This window comes from Protopterus annectens, chromosome 4.part0, assembly GCF_019279795.1.
Source record: "Protopterus annectens isolate FY-2018-M chromosome 4.part0, PAN1.0, whole genome shotgun sequence".
Taxonomy (NCBI): Eukaryota; Metazoa; Chordata; order Ceratodontiformes; family Protopteridae; genus Protopterus; species Protopterus annectens.
The window spans coordinates 1,570,586,557-1,570,609,474 of NC_056733.1; the positions used below are offsets into that span (position 1 = coordinate 1,570,586,557).

Sequence of the window (22,918 nt, forward strand, 5' to 3'; positions counted from 1 at the left end):
GCTGCCTTCCACCTTTAGTGACCTGACACACACATACATGCTTTCCTACACAGTTATATTATGTAACACAGTGTGGGTGACCAGTGATACTTTATTATTCAGAGAAACTGCAACACTCACAATTCCCTACAGTACCAAAGTGAGCAGTACCAGTACACATTATAATGGTCTGTATTTCTCAGCACAGTGTTCGTATCCAACTTACCTGTGGGAGCAATGTTTGTTAGTACTACCTGACTGTTGCCACATAAAGTTCCGGATTACACATTAGTATTATGCACATACATCTCACTCTGTTACTGTACACACACTGGTCACACCATGACAGCATGGGATTGTAGATAGGACATACTTGAAATATTTCTCTCCTAACAGTTTGGGGGGGTTGCTACAGTGACAGGTGTGTTTTCATGATGTTTGACAATCAGTTGTATTCCCTGTTTGCTGGCTAAACATCTGGGATCATCCCACAGACTTATCAGGGGAACAGGCAGCAGATATGGGCACATATACTGGATATTCTGGCCTCATCTGTACAGTTGTAGGGTATGAATCTGTATGCAGTCTAATGCCACTCCCAGGATTCAGACCATGGCTGTGTCTGCTACAACCTAAACACTGTCCATCACAGTTTTGTCTGCTATATAGATATTGCTGTATATCTCCAATCTGCTTTCTGTCTTATTAATCCCTTGTGCTTTTGCATTCTGACCTTGTATTGCAAGACTCATATACAGATTTCCTAGGCCATTATATGTTGTAAGACGGTGTGGGCGACAGTGATGTGTAATACTTCATTATTCAGAGCAACTGCATATCATTCTTGTATTTCTGGCCACAGTGTTGGTACCTGACAGACCTGTGGGAAAAATGTTTATTAGCACTACCTGAATGTTCCCACATACAGTACCAGATCCCACATTACTATTATGCACATACATCTCTGTTACTGTACACACTCTGACCACAGCTTGACAAGTTGAGGGTGTAAGTGGGACATGCGTGGCTTGTTAGTCACATAAGATATTGGGGAGTTGCTTGTGTGCCAGCTTTATTCTCATAGCTGTGTGTCAATCAGTTGTATTTCCTGTTTACGGCCTATACATCTGGGATCATCCCACTGATTTCCCAGGGAGACAGGTTGATAGGCAACAGATATGGGCCACTTTAATTGACATTCTGGACATATCTGTACAGTTGTGGGGTATGATTCTGTATGCAGACTACTTCCACTGGCAGGATTCGAACCGTGGCTGTGTCTGCTAAAAAAAACAACAGTTCACATCTCAGTTGCATGTGCTATTCATTTTTTGTTGTCTGAATTTTCCCTGTTTACTGTCAATGTGTCTCTCAGTTGTACTAAATGGCCTCTGGGGATTACACCTGTCATATACAGGCATTCCTACACATTCAAAATATGGTGCACGGTGTGGGTAGCAGTGCTTAATACTACAGTACTATTACATGATTGCTTATCTACATTACCGTATGATACCAGGATATACACATGCAGTCCAGCAGTTAAACCTGTTTTGTCAGGATATTACACTTTTATTGACTTACAAGCAATACGAGACTCTTCCTGCCATATTCTCTAGTGTATGCAATACTTGCCTTGAACAGTACAGGTTTTATACAAGCAGTTAATTTACTGCTATTTTTATTTTTATTTCCTATGACAGTAAATGCATGAGTATTAATGACCTGCCTCGTGTTGCAACCTCGCCAGGCGACTGATGTGGGCCTCCTGGTTCGCGGCCCGCTCCATTGCAGCTGTGGGGGACATGAGGAATATTTAGCCATACCTATCCATGATATACCTGAGCTGGCAATTGTTACACACATACTGGGGTGATACTTACACATGGATCGAACATCCCCCAACACTTTAGCCTCTTGGAGCCACTCCTCCAAGAGGTCCCCCTTATGCCGCTTCAGGTCGGCATAGTGGTGCCTGACCTGCTCACCAGTTCGAGGTATGCCAGTGGCACTGGTGAGGTCAAGGGCAAGATGGTCCCAGGCCTCCGCCTTATATTGGGAGCCCTGGTACTGGCCCTGCAGCAGTTTCTGAGCATGGTCTTCAACTAGGAGTCCTGCCATGACCTTGGACTCCTGGATGCACCAGCGCTGTGCTCGGAAGCGCACACCTTCTCCCCTTACTGCCATAGTGCCTGCAAGGGGGAGCTACAACCAGTTATGAGATGTATTCCCACCTCTTGGGTTTAAGTAGGGCCAATTTCCCCCCACTTTTCCGTGATTGGCCAGTTTTGAAAAGGCTAAGCTATGGGCAAACCTACTTACCTAGGGTTGGCATTGTTTAAAGGGGTATACCACTGGGCACAATGAGTTAGCTGGTCTACACAGTGCTCACACCTCCTAAGCTGGCCTGTGCAATGCTTAGCATTGCTTACATTAGACTTTGCATTATCATGCCTTTTTGGCATTGAGTTATTAATCATTACACCTTATATGTATGCCTGGTATTCATGATTAATGTGTACGTACACTCTGTGGAGTCCTTGTGTTTTATTGGGGACTTCAACACTCTCTTACAATTACACCTCACTTCTGGGCTTATTGCTGTACTCCAGTTCACATATTTATGTTATGTAGTGGGTTATGGAACATATGACTGTATAATGATTCCTTTCACAGGTTCAGTTTGGTTATACTATGGTGAGAACTTGTTTGCTGCTACCTCATTCTTCTGTACTTCTGTGATGGCTTGGTGGTTAACTACTGTGATTATGGTGTATAGGGTCCTGGATCTGAGACCTGCATGGCTGTTTATTTTGTTGATGAGCAGAACAAGGGCCATTGGATACAGAGAGATTAAGTCACTTTTGAGCAGTTGTAAGAGGGTTTGCTCAATGGTAAGCACTGCTAACCTGCTGTTACATCTGCTTACAGAGAGTTAGCTTCAGAATTGCTTAGCCAGTGTAGGCATTCCTTACCGCCACGCAAACGGGTTTAAACCCGCTTACTAGTGCTTAAATATGCTTACTACTGCTTATTTCTGCTTAAACCTGCTTACTAGTGCCTTAGTCATTATGACACTGACACCTCACATGTGCATTTACTGCAGTACTCCAGTTCATAAATACATAACATGCTTTGCCATGGAAAATAGAATGTGCTGCTGGGGGACTCGAACCGAGAATGCCTGCTCGTAAGGCGAATGCTCTGCCCATTACACTATTAATGTGCTGCTTCATTTGCATTATATCTTCCTTGTTATCCTCTTCAGCCATTTAAGCTGCATTAACCGTAGCCAAGTGATGGGCACACCCGCACGCCTACGGTTAGCTTTAATCGGATTTAAAAAAAAGGGGGGGGGGGTTCTTCATTTTATTCATATATACTGTTGCTGTTGTACATAAGCAGGACTGTTGGTGGGGATATGCGGTCACCTGTGAGAGGTCTCACTCATTGCATACCCCTTTCTGCTGTTCTGCATTGCGGGGGCATGTATATTCTGTGAGCTCTGCTCTCAGACACACCCCCTGCACTCTTACATGTTCTGTGTAAGATTAAGAGCTCAGGAAGCACGCCTCATTAATATGCATAGATTAATAAATCCGGGGGAATGTGTTTATGAACTAATAAAGATGCTGAAATAACAGATTTTGCAGTTGCATTCATTATGTGACCCCACATTTTTAATGAGGAGCAGACAAAAAATATCAGACAAACATCTGAACATTGTTCAACATTCTCACAGCCCCTAACTCCCATCCCAACCTCTCAGCACAATAATTCCAGACAAAGCAAAAAATTATCATAGAACAGAGGTGTAGCACCAGGGATAGTTGTAAACATTGCCAGTATAAACAAAACAGTACCAGCATAACTGGGTTTGTGTTAGTATACATTAAAACAACACCTGTACACAATGCAACATTCTCACAGCCACTGCCTCCCCACTACTGATCTTTTAGCACAATTATAGACAAAACAAAAATAAATTAATGAATATTCTTGTATAAGACTGACCAAAAAGACTACAGCAAAGCTGCACATAAATTATTACAGAGAGGCCTTCCTTCCTCAGTCTATTAGTAGAAGAATTTTGGGCAAAGGTAAAATAAAACTGTTTCAACCACAGCTTCTTACAGCCCCAATCCTGTTAGCACAAGAACTCTACACTAAAGTATTCATCTCCCTAGGTTTCCTAAACACCCCCCCCCAACCAAAAAATAGTAAAAAAAAAAAAAAAAAACAGTAAGTTACCTTTTCTGCAGTTGATAGAAGGCTATTACTACTAATCCTCTGCTCCCTCTTCATGACTGTAGACTGATCTTCTGCTTGCTCTCCCCCATACAGACCAATCATTCCATTCCTTTTAATTTGCTCTTAAAAGTACAGATGTTATGTGATCCTATCTCGCCTACATTCTGACTGATGGGTTCGGAGCCGATCCCTCGGCTCCGACTCGGCACGCTTATGCCAAAGAGCGAAGTCTCTTATTGGCTGAGCTTACTATATCCCAGGATGCACCACTACCAGTCCCCAGATCTCGCTTTGCGCTTCCCTGCGAAGACGTGGTCTCGAGCTGGCTGGGCTGAGTAGTTATTATTAACTAACTTTTTCTGTCAGTTTTTTGCTGTTTTTTGTCTCAAAAGCTGTTTTAACAGCTAACGCTCTTATTGTGTGTGTTTGGATTGTGAAAACTTGTTGTGTGATTGGGTTGAGTTTGATTTCGGCCCCCCTTCATCTAGGGCCTTCCCGGTCAGTCAACCCTTCTAAAACTTTACAGGGTTTCAGAGTCCCCTGTCATTTGCTATTAGCGATAACTGTAAGCCTATTTTTTTAGGTTTGTCATCAGTAAATCAGTAGTTGTATATTTTCCTGTCAAAAGTTACTGGAATTGTTTACTATAATGTCTCAGACTCCTAGGCCATCGGCTTTAAAAATGTTCAAAATGTGGTTTCAAAATGTCTATCACAGACGATCATTCGCTCTGTGTGTATTGTTTAGGTGCAAAACACTTGCAGGAGTCATGCAGCGTATGTCACGCTTTTTCCTCAAGGGTCCTCCAGGAGAGGAAAAATAAATTGATTCTTAAGGGGTTAATTAAACCTTCCTTTGAAGAAGCCTTGGCATCCTCTCCTTCTCCGCTAAAAGAAAGGCGTTCCGACCAGTCCGTCGGATCCGACCTCCAAGAGACATAGGCAGGCCTCTCCTTCGGCTCCAAAGACTTGGAGCCGAGGTCGAACGGTCTGCCTCGATGCCACCAGTATCGACTCCTCTGGCTTCGGAGCCGATGTCTGGGGCATCGAGGCGGGTCACCTTCGGCTCCACTGCTCTCGGGGCCGACAAGGGTCGACCGCTCAGACACTTCCTCCTCGGCGAAGTCCACCTCGGCACCGATGGAATCTGGTGTATGTATTCCTCGGCGCCGATACTCATCGAGTCGCCTCGGAGCCGGTCCCCTAGCCCTTTGGGGCCGTTGGAGAGGCCGTCTCGAACCCGTTCTATTTCCTCTCGGTCTTCGAGAATGTCAGATTCTGATATAGACAGGGTGCTCCAAAGACTGTTCCAGTCCCCAGTCTTCCAAAATTTGTTTCGTTCCGACCCAGTTGGCTTCGGAGCCGATGACCTTGCCCACCCATTGCCATTCCTCCTCCGACTGCTTCGCTCCGCCGAGCAGGTGCTGTTGGAGCCGGTGGAGATCTCAGGGTCGGCTCCGACCCTTACTCCAACCCGGGCCTTCGGGTCCGAGTTTGGTACGCGGACTTCTTCGGCTGGACCCGGGGGTGATGTTTCAGGACCTATGCTGGTTCCGAGCCTCCCCTCGGTGCTTCGCTGCTGGACTTCCGTCGGCTATCACGGCTCGAGACCGGACACTCCCAGGATTCTGGGGTCCGGCTTTCAGGGCCATGAGGAGTGCCTTGGCCAAGTCCTCTCGCCATCTCTCCGGCTTTACCGGCACCTTCCTGGGCGTGGAGACTGGGTCTTTGGCAGTTCCCTGTCCGTAGTCAGCGGAGCCCGAGGCCTGAGGTTACCCCAGTGGGGGTTCCCTCCTCCTGAGGGTTCTTCGGAATTGTCTTCGGAGGAACCCCAAGGAAGAGATCGTGCAAGAGGAAGCACGTGGACTCCCCGAGTCTATTACATCAGACACTGATATGGATGATGCAGAGGGTCCCCAAGTCGCCCTCGGATGATGTCTCATTTGCAGACATCTTAGAGATCCTCAAACAACGAGGCGGCTGGATATCCAAACCCCTCTGCGGACGAGTCAGTGCTCCTCAAGGCCTTTGGGGCTCAGCCCTCCGCCTCCTGGGTGTCTACGCCCTTGACGAGCTTCTGGATTTAGTTTGTCGAAGGCGTGGGAACATCCAGATACCGTGGAACCAGTCCTTCTCGTCCAAATAAATTTTTGTCTGCTCCCCGAGAAGGAGTTCCTCACTAAAGGCGTGGCAGTAGATGCCATGGTGGTGGCATCTGCTACACAACAGGACGTGGCAGAGGCTTCAACGTCCGTCCATCCTCCTAATAAGGAGTCTAGGAGTATGGACAGGTGCGGAAGCGCACCCTGACTTCAGCGGCCTTTACTTTAAGGTCTCTGAATTATTTGGCACATTTTACCAGGCTTCAGAGGGATCTGGTCAAGGAGTTGTCAGATTCCCTCTCGGTAACCTACCTGAGCAGCTAGCCCAGTCGGTTAGCTCTCAGTTGGCTATCCTTACGTCAATTTCTAACTCGTCCATGAGGCTCATTTCCTATGCGGCGAAGGCGGTAGAGCGGCAGGCACAGGCGTGGCTCTCGTGAGACAAGCCTGGCTCCGCTTGTGTCAGTTTGGAGGCCTTCAAGTCTTCCTTCGCCGACGCTCCCTTTGATGGGTCCTCATTGTTTGGACCCAAGGTTAAAGACACCCTTACCGCTGTGAGCAAGAGGGAAAAACTTTATCTGCCGTAGGTGCCCGTTATTCCACTCCCTTTCGGCCTTACCCCAAGGCTAAAGGAGGGGGAAAATGTGGTTCCGCAAATCTCGCTACTTTTTCTCCCAACAGCAGGAAGATTCCCTTCCAGAGGCAGAGGACGGGAAATTTTTCAGGGAGACGCCGTCCCAGAGGCGGCAGAGGGCCCGCAATTCTGGAGACCGCGAGTCCTTTCGTGGCTCTTCAGCCTCCCACACGTCATGAGGGATTGCCCGGCTGTGCTGCTCGAGCCAGTCGGGTGTCGCTTTGCCAAGCACCTAAAAGCCTGGGAGTCAATCACTCAGGACAGATGGGTGCTTCGGATCATTGCCGGAGGTTACACCATCCCATTCACATACTCGCCCCCCCGTCCAAAAGAATCCCGGACCCACCACCCAGTCAAAGGGAAATGGCAGCCGCAGAAGCTTTAAAGCTGCTAGAAAAAGGAGTCATCCAACCGGTCCCCACAGACCAGATCGGATCAGGAAATTACTCCAGGTTCTTTTTAGTGCCAAAAGACAGGGGACCTGAGACCAATATTGGATCTCAGCAGACTGAACCAATCCGTCACGAAATCCAAATTCGAATGGTCACGTTACAATCCATTCTCCCATTGTTGGAGAAGGATGTTTGGATGTGCTCCATAGACCTCAAGGACGCCTATTATCACATACCGATACATCAGGCGTCCAGAAGGTATCTGCGCTTCAGCCTGGGAGTCAGTCATTACCAATTTTGCGCTCTGCCCTTTGGTCTCACCACAGCCCCAGGGTGTTCACCAAGTGTTTGGCAGTAGTGACGGCTCACCTGAGAAGTCTTGGATTCCAAGTGTTTCCCTATCTCGACGACTGGCTCCTGACTGCCACCACCAGGCATCTACTAATGGACAACCTCAAAGCCACCATCTCCTGGGTATTACCCTGGGATTACATTCAATTGGTCAAAGTCTGTCTTGCTGCCCTCTCAGCATAAAGTTTATAGGAGCAGAGATAGACTCAAGATTGATGCGTCTTTCTTCCTGCCGAAAGGATCCAAACTTTACAGGGCCAAGTTCAAGCTCTGATCTCGAGATCCAAAGCCCCAGCCAGGATGGTTCTACAAGTTTTAGGCTCAATGTCTGCCACGGTTCTTTTAGTTCCTCTGGCAAGATTACACATGAGGATTCTTCAGTGGCTATTGTCAACTCAATGGTCCTTTCAGGATCTTCCCTCAATCATCACATCATGATTACGGATATATGCAAAGGGACCTTCGCTGGTGGCTTCAGACATCCAATTTGGATCAAGGAAAACCCTTTGTTCTTCCTCTCCAGTGGTTACCCTGACGACAGATGCCTCCCAGATAGGGTGGGGGGCATTGTCTGGGCAGGCTAGTTCAGGGCTCCTGGCTTCCAGGCAAGCTCTTCTACGCATCAATGTGTTGGAGGTGAGGGCTGTACTTCTATCCCTACAAGCCTTAGACAAGTTTCTTCCTCAGGGCATCATCGCCATCCACACAGACAACATGTCGGTGGTTTGGTATCTGAACAAACAAGGAGGGACCAGATCATACCCCTTTGCAGAGAGGCCATGAGAGTGTGGGAATGGGCTGTAGCTACCAACCGCTTCTTGGTAGCGACCCACATCCCGGGAAAGTCAAATGTATTGGCAGACAAATTAAGCAGGACAATTCTCTCTCCTCACGAGTGGTCTCTAAACCACACAGTAGCAGCTCAGGTTTTCAAGAGATGGGGACGCGTGCTGCGACCTATTTGCAACTCCACAAAACACCAAGTGCCAAAGGTTCTTCTCCTTGATCCCACATCAGGGAGTACCAGCCATGGATGCTCTAGCACAACCTTGGCCAACAGGGCTACTTTATGCCTTTCCTCCAATTCCACTTCTTTCCAAAGTTATTCAAAAAGCTTCTCAACTGCGGTCTTCAATGATACTGATTGCCCCATACTGGCCTCGTCAGATATGGTTTCCTTACCTGAAGAAGCATGCAGTGGACGATCCGTGGACCTTAGACCTGATTCCGGACTTGCTAATCCATCAGTCGGGACATCGGCATTAGTCCCTTCAATCTTTGAAATTGACAGCTTGGCTCCTCCACTTCCGACCTTAGTTAGAAGGCACACACTAGACCCGGAAGTTGTTCACATTTTATCTTGACCCACAAACCCACCACTAACAAATTGTACCTCAGTAAGTGGAAGAGGTTTGCTATCTGGGCTCAACTCAAGGGCTTAGACCCTATCACTGCTCCTGTCCCAGAGGTTTTGAAATTCTTAACATCCCTGTTTAATCAGGGATCTTCTGTCTCAACTATTAAAGTCCAACTAGCGGCTATCTCTAAATTCCACGAATCCATGGATCCTCCTTTGATGAGCAGCAGACTATGCAAAACTTTCATTAAAGGTGCGAGCCTATTAAGACCACCAATTTTTCATCCTGCACCTCCGTGGGATCTTGATTTGGTGCTTCGCGCATTAACATCTCCCCCTTTCGAACCGGCTGCTACATGCGAGTTAAAATATCTGTCTTGGAAAACTGCATTCTTAGTTGCAATTACTTCTACAAGAAGAGTTTCAGAGCTTCAAGCCCTGTCTATTAAGCCACCATACTTGATTTTCCACAAGGATAGAGTATCACTTAGGCCTAATCCATCCTTTGTCCCAAAGGTCTGTTCTAGTTTCTGTCTCCAACAATCTCTAGAGCTACCAGTTTTCTTTCCAAAATTCTCCAATGAAGCAGAATACACTCTCTATAAATTGGATGTTCACAGGCAATTACGCTTCTATTTAGACAGGACTCAGCAACTTCGTAAGTCAGACCAGTTGTTTGTGTCCTTCTCAGATAATAAATTGGGCCAAACCATCACAGAAGCTACTATCTCAAAATGGATCAGAGATTGCATAACTCAGGCTTATTCTTCTTCGAATAAGCAACTTACAACATCTATCAAAGCTCATTCTACCAGAGCTATGGCTACTTCTATAGCTTTTCATTCCAAGCTCGCTATATCGGAAATTTGTGCTGCGGCTACTTGGTCCAACCCGCACACTTTCATTTCCCACTACAAATTGGATGTGGCATCTAAAGGACGAGCATCATTTGGTTCCACGGTACTCAGGAGTGTTTTCCAGTGAGCCACCCAGGATTCAGGTGCTAGGACGCTGTCCCATCAGTCAGAATGTAGGCGAGATAGGATCACATAACATCTTTTAGTTATGTACTCACCATAACTTCAGATGTTTGGGATCCATCTCTACATTCCTAATACCCGCCCTCCTTCCCCCTGCCTTGGAGATCAGAAGAGATTGAACGGTTTTGAGTTCTACTGTTTTATCTTGTTTCATCTGACGATGTTATATAAGCAGGGTATGCATGTGTGCATGTATGCGGACAAACTAGATCTGGGGGACTGGTAGTGGTGCATCCTGGGATATAGTAAGCTCAGCCAATAAGAGACTTCGCTCTTTGGCATAAGCGTGCCGAGTCGGAGCCGAGGGATCGGCTCCGAACCCATCAGTCAGAATGTAGGCGAGATGGATCCCAAACATCTGAAGTTATGGTGAGTACATAACTAAAAGTTTTTCAGACCTTTTAAAAATTGCCCTTACAAAGGGCAGTTGAAAATACAGCTCCTTTGCTTGTCCCAGACAGTCGCTCCTGGAAAGCTTGGTATCCCCCATCCTTATGCCACCAGTAATCCCCCAAAAATCCAAACAGCAAAGCAAACTCTTCTTCTGAAAAACAAGAAGAGAAGTAATGCTTGCGCTTTTAAAGGAAGATGACATAGGAAGTGCTTTACAAGGACCAATTAGGTCCTTGCTTCATCACTTCCTCATTTAAAAAAAAAACACAGCTTACTTCCATGGCTGCTGCAATCAATCAGGTCCCTTGCTGTACTGAAGCATTCCTGATGCAGCTTATAGGCAAGTGTGGAAGAAAAGAAAAAGAAAAGTTTGCAAGGTTTTGTCATGGTGGTGCCTGAATCGCAAGGTGGTGTCATGCAGCTGTGTGAGCATCCAGGAGCCGGGCAAGGGGGAGGAGGAGAAAACCACAGCTGGATGTGGAGGCCTTTGTACACGGGGAGATAATCAGGGGCTCCCCATGGCTGCGTGTTCAGCGACTGCCTAATGGTGGCTATACACTATACTCAGAAGTGAATCCGGCAGTGGATATAGTACAACAGAAATATCAGTGATGATGTATAGGCTTTTACCCACTTTCTCACTGTACTTGGTGTTTGTTGCTTTTTGAGATTAGTGCATATCTTCCTGTCTCATCTGGAAGCTGGGAAGGAGGACCATTCTTCACCTCTCAGGGTATCTCTTCTGAGCACATGAGGTAATTTAGCAGGTCCCTTTGTAAGTTGAGAGAAGGCATAGTTTGCCTAAGTCCTGACTGATTTCTGTGGATTATTGGGCATGTTTACTGTTCATTTGTTAGTCCAGAGTCCAAATAAAGAACAGAAGGTGATGGAGGGCCACTTTTTCTTTCAGCTGTCAAATATTTTTTAGTCTGGGCAGTAGATCAGCTCCACTATAGGAAAATCTGAAGCCCTGGAAATCAAACTGGAAGAGTGAACATCCACGTGCTTCTGATTCCCAGGTGTAAGAAAGTGGAAACCAATAGGACAACTGAGCATAAACAAAGCAGTATAATCCAAAAAAACAAATGTGTGTCTTGACGTAAAACGCAAGTTGGTCACAGAGTACTAGTCAGAATGCATAAAATTCGATTTATTGTCAAAACAGGTTTGTATAGGTATAAGAAATTGTATCGCAGCAGTTATCCTGTTCATAGATTGTGCAGGCCCTTTAATACCAACTGCCATCAGCGAAAGCAAAGTCCATCACCCTAAAGTCATACACTTCTGTGATGACCTGGAATCTAACTGAGAAATCTAAATCTGAATCTAAGAAACTTCAGAATAATATAGAGAATAAGTTTGTCTTGATGCTTTGGTGCCACTTTGGTATTCCAGCCCTAAGGTTGCACAAAGTAACTCACTGTGAAGTGCTCTGTAGGCTTGCCATAGCCTTCTCCTAACATACTAATAAATGAAACTTAGTAAATTAAGCTGTTTTAGTATACTGTGACTATAATCCATGTTCTTCCAGACAGATATCAACTTTCTAAACTTCATCTGAACAAACTCAAGGAACTTGAAGTCCGATATCTTACAACAGCAGAAAACTTGCTTATATTCTGTTATTTAAGCACCTACTTTTATGATAAGTTTATTCATATAGGTTTTCCATTTAGGCCATTCGGGACTTATTGAGTATTCTTTTGAAAATTGCCAGTATGTTGAAATATCTGAGTGTTTTGTTTGAGCCCACTATTCATGGACAAGCTAACTGCAAAGCTTGGATCTAAAATAAACTGAGCAGTTGCTTTTGGGCTCAGACGCCCATGTTCCCAAAGGGACAGTGTGTTGTGATGCCTTTGATTGAGTGTGGACTCTCCGTTAATTGTTAGTCCGTAAAAGGAACGAAGGTGAGCTGTGTGCCCTTTATAACTGGATTTGTAAATTTATACTACTTATAGCAGAAAGTGTTGTTGTCACACATTTAGCATTACCTGAGTAGCTCCATGTTAAAAAGGACTGACCATCTCCTATACATTTCACTGGATAAATTACAGTATATTGAGCACTGTCTCTTCTTAGCATGATTGAATTTTAATGGCAAGGTATTATTCAGATCGCTCTAATACTGGTAAGGTTGTTCCACTACCAAGGGATGTATAGAAACTCCACTATAGTTGCCTGTGCTTTTCTGCTATTGTGTAGCATGATCTTGTTTTTACACCTTTTGAGTGTGTCTGCTTTTCTTCAGTCATTCCAAGTTAGAATTTGTGTATTGCTAGTGAGAGTTTGAGATTCATAGACGTTTCCTTATTTCTGAGGTTAAAAAGTGCATGCTTGTAACTCTATAGCTTAGAAAAATTGCTGAACTAAACTGAAGTGTTTAATAATCATACATCTGATGTTGTTAATGTTCTTTCCATTCATCACTGATGGGTTCGGTTCTGAGCCCTCGAACCAAGTTGGCCTAGTAACAAGCTCACGCCAGCCAAAAAAACTCTCGAGCTAAGCTTCTACCCACAATGCCCTTCTCCCTGTTACCTCAGATCTCGTTTGCTGCGTAGCTGTAAAGCCACCTTTCAGCTGAGCTCTCAGCTAAGTGGAAACCTTTTGATATTTTGCTAAAAAATTGGTCTGTTCTCTTATCGTTAGTGATTTATATTCATTGATCTTCACTTTTACAGTTAGATTACACCTGCTTCTCTTTCCTTCTACCCGTTTGGTAATCTTTTAAGTACCATTGGTGGTACGGCCCTCTCTCTTTACCCTTGTGGTATTCCTTGAATACCATAGCTGGTATTTCTTCTCGTCTTTCCTTTTCTATCTAGGTGTGTGTTTTTGGCTCTTTGGATTTGATACTGTGTGTATTTGTTTAGGTTTAGACAAAGAATAAGTAGAATTTAAGATTGTATTTGAAGACTTTGATTGTTGTGTTTAACTTATCATGATGTCTGACAAGAAGAGTACTTCAGGTTTCAAGCACTGTACTTCTTGTAATGATAAACTTCCGAACAGTGAATCTCATGATGATTGTGTTTATTGCTTGGGGGTGCCCCATTTTTCAGTGCAGCCTCCCTGTGTGATTTGCCAAAGTTTTAGCCAGCACACTAAGTTGATTCTAAAGGGCCTACTTAAATTGCCCTTTAAAGAGGCCCTTTCTGCGATGGAGATCTCAACCTCTCCTAGGAAGGATAAGAAAAGGCCCCATTCGGTCCCCTCTTCACCCTTGGGTGACCAGGGCATGTCTGTCAAACCTAAGGTAGAGAAACTTTCTTCGGAGCATAAATCTGGCTTGTCGGCACCGACCTCATCTGCTCCAGGTTCGACGACTGTTAATATATCGGCACCAGCTTCGGCACCGATACTGTCTCCGACACCGACCATAAACCTCTCCTCACCTAATATGAATTCAGCACCAGGTGCCACTTCTGCACAGTGCACGCCTTGGATGCCTATCTCTGCAGTGACGACTTAACCTCACGTATTGGCTCTGAGTGCCCCTTTAGCACCGAGCTCGCTTACAGCTCCGACTACAATAGATCTGACTCCACTGCTCCCGGTCACCAAACTTGAGACTTTGGTGCTGGTAGACCCCACACCATGGACCCGATATTCTCAGTCCATAGACCCATTTCTAGTCCAAGTGTATAGCCTATTCCTAGATCGACCAGACTCCCCATCGGGAGTATCCACTAGATCCACCAGGAACCTTTCAGAACTTGATGTGGCGCGTCTTGTGGATCAGCTGCTGGCAGCAAGGGGGATACCCATGCCTTCCAGGACCCATCGTCCTACGGGATTTTGGTTGATTTCTCCATGGACTCCATCCTATTCTCCTCTTTTGACCACCTCGGTTCCAAAGCTTCCTGCTGCGACGGCTTTTTCGGAACCCCCCCCTCCCCGTCTCGGCACCAGTAGTGGACCTCACTTTGGCTCCGGGACCATCCCTTTGGTTCTCTGTTCCTACTGAACCAGTCCTTCCTCAAACCCATGGTTGGGCTGCGGGTTCTTCAGTAGGTGCATGGTCCCGAGTGTTTCTACAGTTCCGTCCTCAGTACCTGGAGCTTTGTCTGCTCCGATCCTGCTTGAGGCTCCATTCTCGGGAGCGGGTTCGGCAGAGCAGGGTGTGACCCCGGTTCTGAGGTTGTCCTCCTCAATTCCAGGCTGTCATCCCTCTTCGGATGGACCTGCTTTCCATGTGATGGAGAGGGCTCTTGGTTCTGCAAGCATTTCACCGATGTCGGAACACCAGTTTTCTCCCTCTGAGCTACAGCTACCACAGGCCACCTCCCCAGTACACCGGGCAGGGAAGCCGCAGGAACCCCCTGTACAGGGTGCCCACTCTTCCGAGTCCTTCTTAGAAGCCTCCACTGAGGAGACCCCTCAGAAGGGATTCGTGCAAGAGGAAACACGTAGACTCACCTGAGGAGTCTCTTACAGATGACACAGATTTTGATGATGGTGAAGGGTCCCCACAGTCACCTCCTTTAGAGACATCCTTGAAATGCTGAAACAGAGGGGTGACTCGAAGCCCACTATTCCTTCTTCTGAGTTGTCCGTGTTCCTGCAGGCTTTCCGTGCCCGGCCTTCTACCTCTTGGTTGACCCTGCCTGCAGACGAGCTAGTACAGCTCGTGGTGCATTGCGCCTGGAAGAACCCTGACTCTGCTGAGGTGATCCCTCAGAGACCCGACAAGATACTCCATCCACCTGAGGAACACCCACATTGGTCCAGAGGTTTACCAGTCAATGCTATGGTGGTGGGGGCGGCCACGAAAAAGGACCTAGCTGAAGAGAGTTCTACTGTCCACCCACCCAACAGAGTGTCCCGGGCCGTGGACAGATTGGGGAAACAAATTTTTGCATCACCGATCTTTGCCATACGGTCCCTGAACTACTTGACACATTTTATGAGGCTCCAAAGAGACTTGATTTCTGAACTCTGTGGAACACTCGCAGGGCAGTTGTCTGACGAGGTGTGGGACAAAGTTGCCTCGCAGCTCGCAACCCTGGAATCGATCTCCAATTCGTCCATGAGCTTGCTTTCACATGCAACCAAAGGGGCAGCAAGAGCTGCAGGTTCAGGTATAGTTATGAGGCATCACACCTGGATGCACATTTGTGACCTTGCGGACCTCTTCAAGTCTTCCTTTCTGAATGCCCCCATCGAAGCATCTTCCCTGTTTGGCTCCAAAGTAAAGGACACTCTGGCCAGGTGTGAGCAGGATGGTAAGACTCTGTCTGCTGTAGGCCTACGTTTTTCCGACCCTCAACGTTTTTTTTCCAGGAACCAGAGGAGTGGGAAGATGTGGCACAAAAAATGTTAGGGTCCTTTCTGTGCCACACGTGGTGATGATACCCCCAGGGGCAATAGGGGTAACAGTTCCGGAAGATGCCCCTTTTGAGGCAGAGGGGGTCCATGCAACCAAGGCCCCAGAGACAACTCCTCTGGACAGCCTTACCAGGGTTCCTGAAGAGCGGCCCGATTGCTTGCCTCTGGAAGCATTTGAGAGTCATTTCTCTGTACACCAAGCTGCCTGGCACTCTATCACCCCCAATCGGTGGGTGCAAAATATCATTACCAGAGGTTATACCATTCCCCTCATACCTTATCCAAAACTTCCAACAAAACTTCCCAACGTTCCACCCAGTCAGAGGGAAGAAGCAGCTTCAGAAGTAGAAAAGCTGTATCAAAAAAGAGCCATCCAACTAGTCCCACCAGACCAATGCAGATCCAGATTTTACTCAAGATTCTTTTTGGTGCCAAAAAAGACAGGGCACAGGAGACCCATTCTGGATCTCAGCAGTTTGAACAAATATGTCGCCCAAACCAAATTCCGGATGGTCACGGTTCAGTCCATCCTCCCTTTTCTTTATTTTGCAACAATACAGCATTATGGTTTTAAAATATGTATTTATTTATATCTATATACACATTCATAAGGTTAGATGCAATAATTTATAGGCATTTGCACTTTAATAAAACATTACATGTATTGTGTCTATTTAGATGTTTTATTTGATATAGTTCATTTGATGTACAACATATATTTATATATGTGCAGAATTATTTATAATAATCTATAGGCACTAGCACTTTAATAAATAATATATTTATCTATTATTACTTACTTAGATGTTTTCTCTGAGATAGTTCATCTGCTTCATTACATACAGGATACAAATATGAATGTGGATGTTACTGGCTTGTTTTGTGGCTTTTATATTGAAGGGCAGAATTTATAATCATGATTATTGTTATTATTATTATTATTTATGTTATTTTATCTTTATTTTTATTTTATTTTATTTTATTTTATTATTTGAAATATAATACTTTATATAGACTGATATTTATATGAATTAATTTAATAATATATAGACGCTGCACTAATGAATTGCTAGATGCTACTATATTCAACAAGCACACATTCAAAATTGCCTTAGGGGTTAGCTATACCTTTTAGAAAAAGATAGAGGTGTTACCAATTGACAAAGTAATTGTGCTAATTGTGTTAATTGAAATATGAACTATAGTATATAAACTGAGCTGCTTTAATGTATAATGAAATCTGATGAAGCGTATGGCATATACGCGAAAGCGCTCATTTCGTTCTTTTACTGGCTGTAATAAAGAAGATTTTAACCTTATGCTGATGGTCGTTTACTGAAAAGTGTGTTTCTAGCAGCTGTTCTGTTCTTGTTCACTTGTGTTGTATATCAGCATTTTTTTTTCTTAGGGAGGGCGAGTGGATGTGCTCGATAGATCTCCGGAATGCGTATTACCACATCAAAATGGACAAAAACTAAAGGAGTCTGCTTCGCTTCCAGCTAGGAGCCATTCATTACCAGTTTCGCACCCTGCCATCCGGTCTCTCTACAGCCCCCATAGTGTTCACAAAGTGCATGGCAGTGGTCACAGCTCACTTGAGACCACAAGGAGTCCGGGTGTTTCCATATTTGGACGATTGACTCCTTACCACCCCCACCAAGCATCTTCTGGTAACAGCCCTGCAATGCACCCTTTCTCTGGCAGAAATGTTGGGGATAACTGTGCACTGTGAAAAATCCAACCTTACTCTGACCCAGCAGATAGAATTCATCGGAGCAGTCTTCGACACCCAATCCTATGTGGTGTCACTCCCAGCTCACAGACTCCAAAGGTTAAGGCTTCAGCTCTGGGTGATACTCTGTCAAAACAAAGTCTCGGCGAGAGAGGTCCTTCAAGTCCTAGGAACCATGGCAGCTTCCATACCGATAGTGCCTCTTGCAAAACTGCATATGCGAATCCTCCAATGGCTTCTTCTCTCTCTGTGGTTCCCGAACCATCACCCTCTATGTTTTCAGATCCAGATAACCAACCCTTGCAAACAGGACCTTCTTTGGTGGATGAGGCCAGACACAGAACATTGGAGCTGCCCATTCCAGCCCCCTCAACCCAAGGCCATTGTGACCACAGATGCTTCCCTGATAGGGTTGGGGGGCACTTCCAGGGAAACACAGTCCAAGGCGCATGGTCCACGCTGGAGGCCAACCTGCACATCAGCATTCTAGAACTGAGAGCGGTGCTGTTAGTGTTGCAAGCATTCTAACCGGTTCTCCCCTCTGGAACGATTACAGTTCAGTCAGACAATATGTCAGTAGTAACCGGTATATCAACAAGCAATGAGGAACAAAATCCTACCCCCCTGTGTCGAGAGCCCATGAGAATTTGACAATGGGCGATAGATTCCAACTGCTTTCTGATAGCAATGCATATCCCGGGGAGCTCCAATGTGATTGCGGACAAGCTGAGCAGATGTATTCTCTTGCCCCACAAGTGGTCTCTCAATCTCGGAGTAGTGGCAGAAATTCCCAGCCGTTGGCACCAGCCTTGCTGCAACCTCTTCGCCTCCCCCTCAAACAACAAATGCAGCAGCTATTTTGCCCTAGTCCCCCCAAAGGGGGAGTCCCCGAGGGGCACTCTGATTCACGAATGGCCCACGGGACCTCTTTATACCTATCCCCCCCCATTCCTCTGATTCCACAATTCATAAAGAAAGCCATTCAGCTGAAATGCAAAGAGATCCTCATAGCCCCTTTTTGACCTCGACAAGTTTGGTTCCCCTTCCTTCAGCTTCATCTGTTGTACCCACCGTGGATTCTGGACCCCATTCCAGTTCTGATCTCTCACCCCCAAGGGTTGACTCACCCGAATCTGTCCAATCTCAAGCTGACAGCCTGGTTTCTCCACTTCCACTAGTTGCCAGGCAAGATGACCTCCCCTCTCCTGTTCGTGATATCATTCTGGCTTCTCATAAACCATCCACCAGAAGACTGTACCAGGACAAATGGAAAAGGTTCTCTATTTGGTCAAAGGAAAGGATGCTAGATCCGTGTTCGGCTCCAGTCACAGCGGTCTTGCAATATCTAAGTTTTTTTGAAGATGGAGCCGCAACCTCTACCATACGAGTACATCTGGTGGCGATTTCAAATTACCATAATGAGCTGGATGGTACTCCACTCATATCACTGCATTTATGTAAAACCTTTCTCAAAGGAGTTTCTCACATTAGACCTCCAGTCAGACAGCCTATAGATCCATGGAACCTCATGCTAGTTCTCCAGTCTTTGACTCAACCCCCCCCCCCCCCATTTGAACCCGCAGCGAATTATGTCCTCAAATTCTTGTCATTGAAATCTCACTTCCTGGTAGACATCACGTCAGCCAGATGAGTTTCAGAGTTGCAGGCATTGTCCACCAAAAGACCCTACCTGATTTTTCACAAGGACAAAGTGTCACTCCGGATGAACCCATCCTTTCTCCCCAAAGTTGTCTCTGATTTTTCTATCAATGAGTCTATTGATCTTCCAGTATTTTTCCCAAACTTTTCTAATAAAGGAGAATACTGCCTACATTCCTTGGATGTGCACAGGCAATTACGATTCTATTTAGACAGGACCAAAACAGTACCCAAGACTGACCAACTGTTCATTACTTTTTCGGGGCCCAGAATGGGAAACATTGTCTCCAAGGTCACTTTATTGAAATGGCTAAGGGACTGCATACATTTCACTTATTCATTTGCAAAAGAACCTGTGCCACAGAATATTAAAGCCCATTCCACCAGATGTATGGCAACTTCTGTAGCCTCCTATTCCAGGGCTTCTGTGGATGACATTTGCGCAGCAGCCACTTGTGCTAAACCCCACACCTTTGTCAATCATTACAAATTGGATGTGGTCTCCAGAGGGAGAGCTGCCTTCGGCTCAGTGGTTCTCAGGAATGTTTTTTCATAAAGGCCGCCCAAGGATGATAAGGTAGCTGGGGATTCTGTCCCATCGGTGATGAATGAAAAGAAGATTAACAACATCAGATAAAGAAATTATATCTTACCATAACGTTCCATCTGTGTTGTTCATCTTCTTTCATTCATCACTTCCCACCCTCCTTACCCCACCAAAGGCTCCTGGCAGATACTTTGGGTACAAGTGCTGTCTTAGGGCATTTGCACAGAAATGGCCTCTTCTTTACTTGTATAACATGGGTAAACTCGATCTGAGGTAACAGGGAGAAGGGCATTGTGGGTAGAAGCTTAGCTCGAGAGTTTTTTGGCTGGCGCAAGCTTGGTACTAGGCCGATTCAGTTCCGAGGCCTCGGAACGGAACCCATCGGTGATGAATGAAAGAAGATGAATAACACAGATGGAACGTTATGGTAAGACATAACTTCTTTTTTTTCATAATAATGTCAGTTTGGACGGTGGTGATTTTCTGTGGCTGGCTTGCTGCGTAAAAGATATGTCATGCTTTGGTGAAGAGTTGTGTTGGATTAAGAAATGCATGCACAAAAGGTAACTGTATCATCATTTGCTTCTGCAGCAGCAGTGGGTGTCTTGAATTATGTTTTCACATCCTTTCTCAGCTTTGTAAATTGAATCCAGCTGGAATAAAGAATCTTTGTTGGTGTGAAATACAGTGCCAGAAATAATGATCCTCTCTGCTCAGTTTTGAGATGTCACTGGACAGAAGTTCTCAGCTTAGATTTGTCGTTATAGTTTTTACCAACAGTGGTGGTGACCTGCAACATATAAGAAAAGAAATAAAATTCTGCTGAAGCATATTTTAAGTAAAAGTGAATTTTTGTCCTGCACAAAATAAATTGCGTCTTTTTCTCAACTCTTTTCCCCCAGGGGGATGACTGAAGGCATCACACTTTTGATCTTGGCAGTGCAGACGGGATTGATTGAATTGCAGGTTGTCCACCGTGCTTTCCTTCTCAGTATTATTCTGTTCATTGTGGTAGCATCCATCCTGCAGTCCATGCTAGAGATTGCTGACCCTATTGTCCTGGCACTAGGGGCCTCCAGAGACAAGTAAGATATAAGATATAAACATGTTACAGTACATCACTGCATAAAATGTACAGAAGCTAGCAGTGTTCAGAAACAAAATGTTGTTTAGATAGAGAACAGCTTTTTAATAAAGGAATGTTTATCTCACCAATATTGTTTATAATTGACCTACCACACGTGAAATCTCAGCTCACATACAGAAATCTTGTGGTGTGTTTCCCTGTTGATATGTTTCAGAATTGATTTTTTTGTGATTACATCACCCTGTATCCTCTTGGCTTTGACAGTGAATGACTAGCTACAGTGCATACTGGAAGTGAAGTAAATATCTGTTTGTTGACCATGTATCATTTTTTTTGTCTTTATTACATATGAGTGATGTTAGATGTTTTTCCTTATTATTTTTGTTGCAGTGTTCCTTACTAAAGGGATATTGTATTGGGGATAGCTATACATCCAGCAAGCATACCAAAGCCTTAGGCCCTTCCTGGCACCATACATCATGTGTCTGTTCTGTGTCCAAGACACAAGGTACATAAGTGATGCATGAGTGCCTAATTCTTAGAACTTCTTTGCCACTAGTCTGAACACTACTTTTTTAAATTCGATCTGTGAAGTTATTCATTGCATTCTGAGCTACCAAGCCTATGGAAGATCAGTACCCCACTGGGGACTTATCCATCTTTCTTTTTGTTATGTTACCATTGTACATGTCATCCAGAAAGCAGAAATGTGAGTATGGGAGGCAGATTCCCACAAAGATTGACATGACAAGTGCCTCTCTTTTCAGGGATTCCACAGCTTCCTCACTTTCCTCTTATTCTTCAAGACCTTTTAGCTCAGAGAACAATTCAGCCTGTTCCTCACTTCCAGTGAGGCACAGGATTTTGTATTCCAGGATGTTTCTGGTTCTCAGTTAGAATTGTTGTTAAAGGCCCATTCTGGATCTCTCCTTTCTCAACACTTTTCTGAGAGTTCCCTCTTTCAAAATGTTGTCTCCAGTCCCTGTTTTCTTTGCTGCTTTCTCAGGCCTACCTGGTCTCTCTTGACCTGATGGATGCTTATTTCCACATTCCTATTCACCCTTTCTTCAGGAAGTTTGTATGGTCCTTTATTTCAGTTTTTCTGATTTGTCTTTTGATCTTTCTGCAACACCAATGGGCTTTACAAAATTCCTGGATCTGGTTATAGCCTACTGCAGAATCCGTGGTGCACCGATTTTTTACTGTCTGGATGACCTTCTAATTCAAGCCCATTCTCAGCAGATTCTTCTACAGAGTCTTGAATTTGCCTTGCTTCCACTTTGTAGCGTGCTGTTCACCCACAGTTTAAAAAAAAAAAAGCTGTTTTCAACCCTTCATAGGATCAGGTTTTTTTGTGGCATATAGGATTCAGACCCTAACAATGATGACCTTCCTTCCTCGTTCCCAGAGTCTTTTCTTTTTTCTTTTTTTTTCCAAGAGAAACATTTCTTTCGAATTATCACCCACCACATAGGTAATCATACATTTGACACACTTCCAGTTGAAAAACATCATTTGTCACACGTAATCCTGTACACAGTCATTGTCAAACACTACACAACTTGCCTAACTCATGCCCCCCAAACCCCACTATTCCTCCAAAAGATCACGTCAAATGCATTGTTCCCACAACCCCCGCCCTCCTCCATGTGATCTACTCCCACCCTTTACCAAAGATCCCACCCCCACCTCCTGTATCTCTGTCGCCACATTCACGACTTCTAGTGTGGCTGGTCCAGACTTCGACCTCTGGCAGCCACCTGAACCATACTCAGCAAGGCTCCACTATGTCCAGGCAACTCTAACTCTGCATCAGAGCTCAAAACAAAATCTAGTATCATCAACTTGCCCACCCAGCACCTCCAACAGAGCAGTCTGTGGGGAAACCCCAATGTTCACCAACCCATCATACCCCCCAAAAAATTGTTCCCAACCACCTCCCCCTCACCACACCTCCAACACCAGCAATCCAACTGAGGAAAAAAAAATCTGCAGCCTGCCTGAGGAACAAAAACACCCATGCAGACACCTCCAAACAAATATCCCAAATCCTCCAGACCACGC

At 45.3% G+C, this 22,918-nt stretch overlaps 1 protein-coding gene across 1 annotated transcript in view; it reads left to right on the forward strand.

Annotated features, from left to right (window-relative positions):
• RNF145 (ring finger protein 145) overlaps positions 1-22,918 on the forward strand; it is a 1,685,498-nt gene that overhangs the window by 1,281,823 nt on the left and 380,757 nt on the right. Inside the window, exon 8 of the mRNA XM_044069355.1 lies at positions 20,670-20,852. Within this exon, the coding sequence (XP_043925290.1) occupies positions 20,670-20,852 (183 nt within the window). The remainder of the gene's footprint in view (positions 1-20,669; positions 20,853-22,918) is intronic.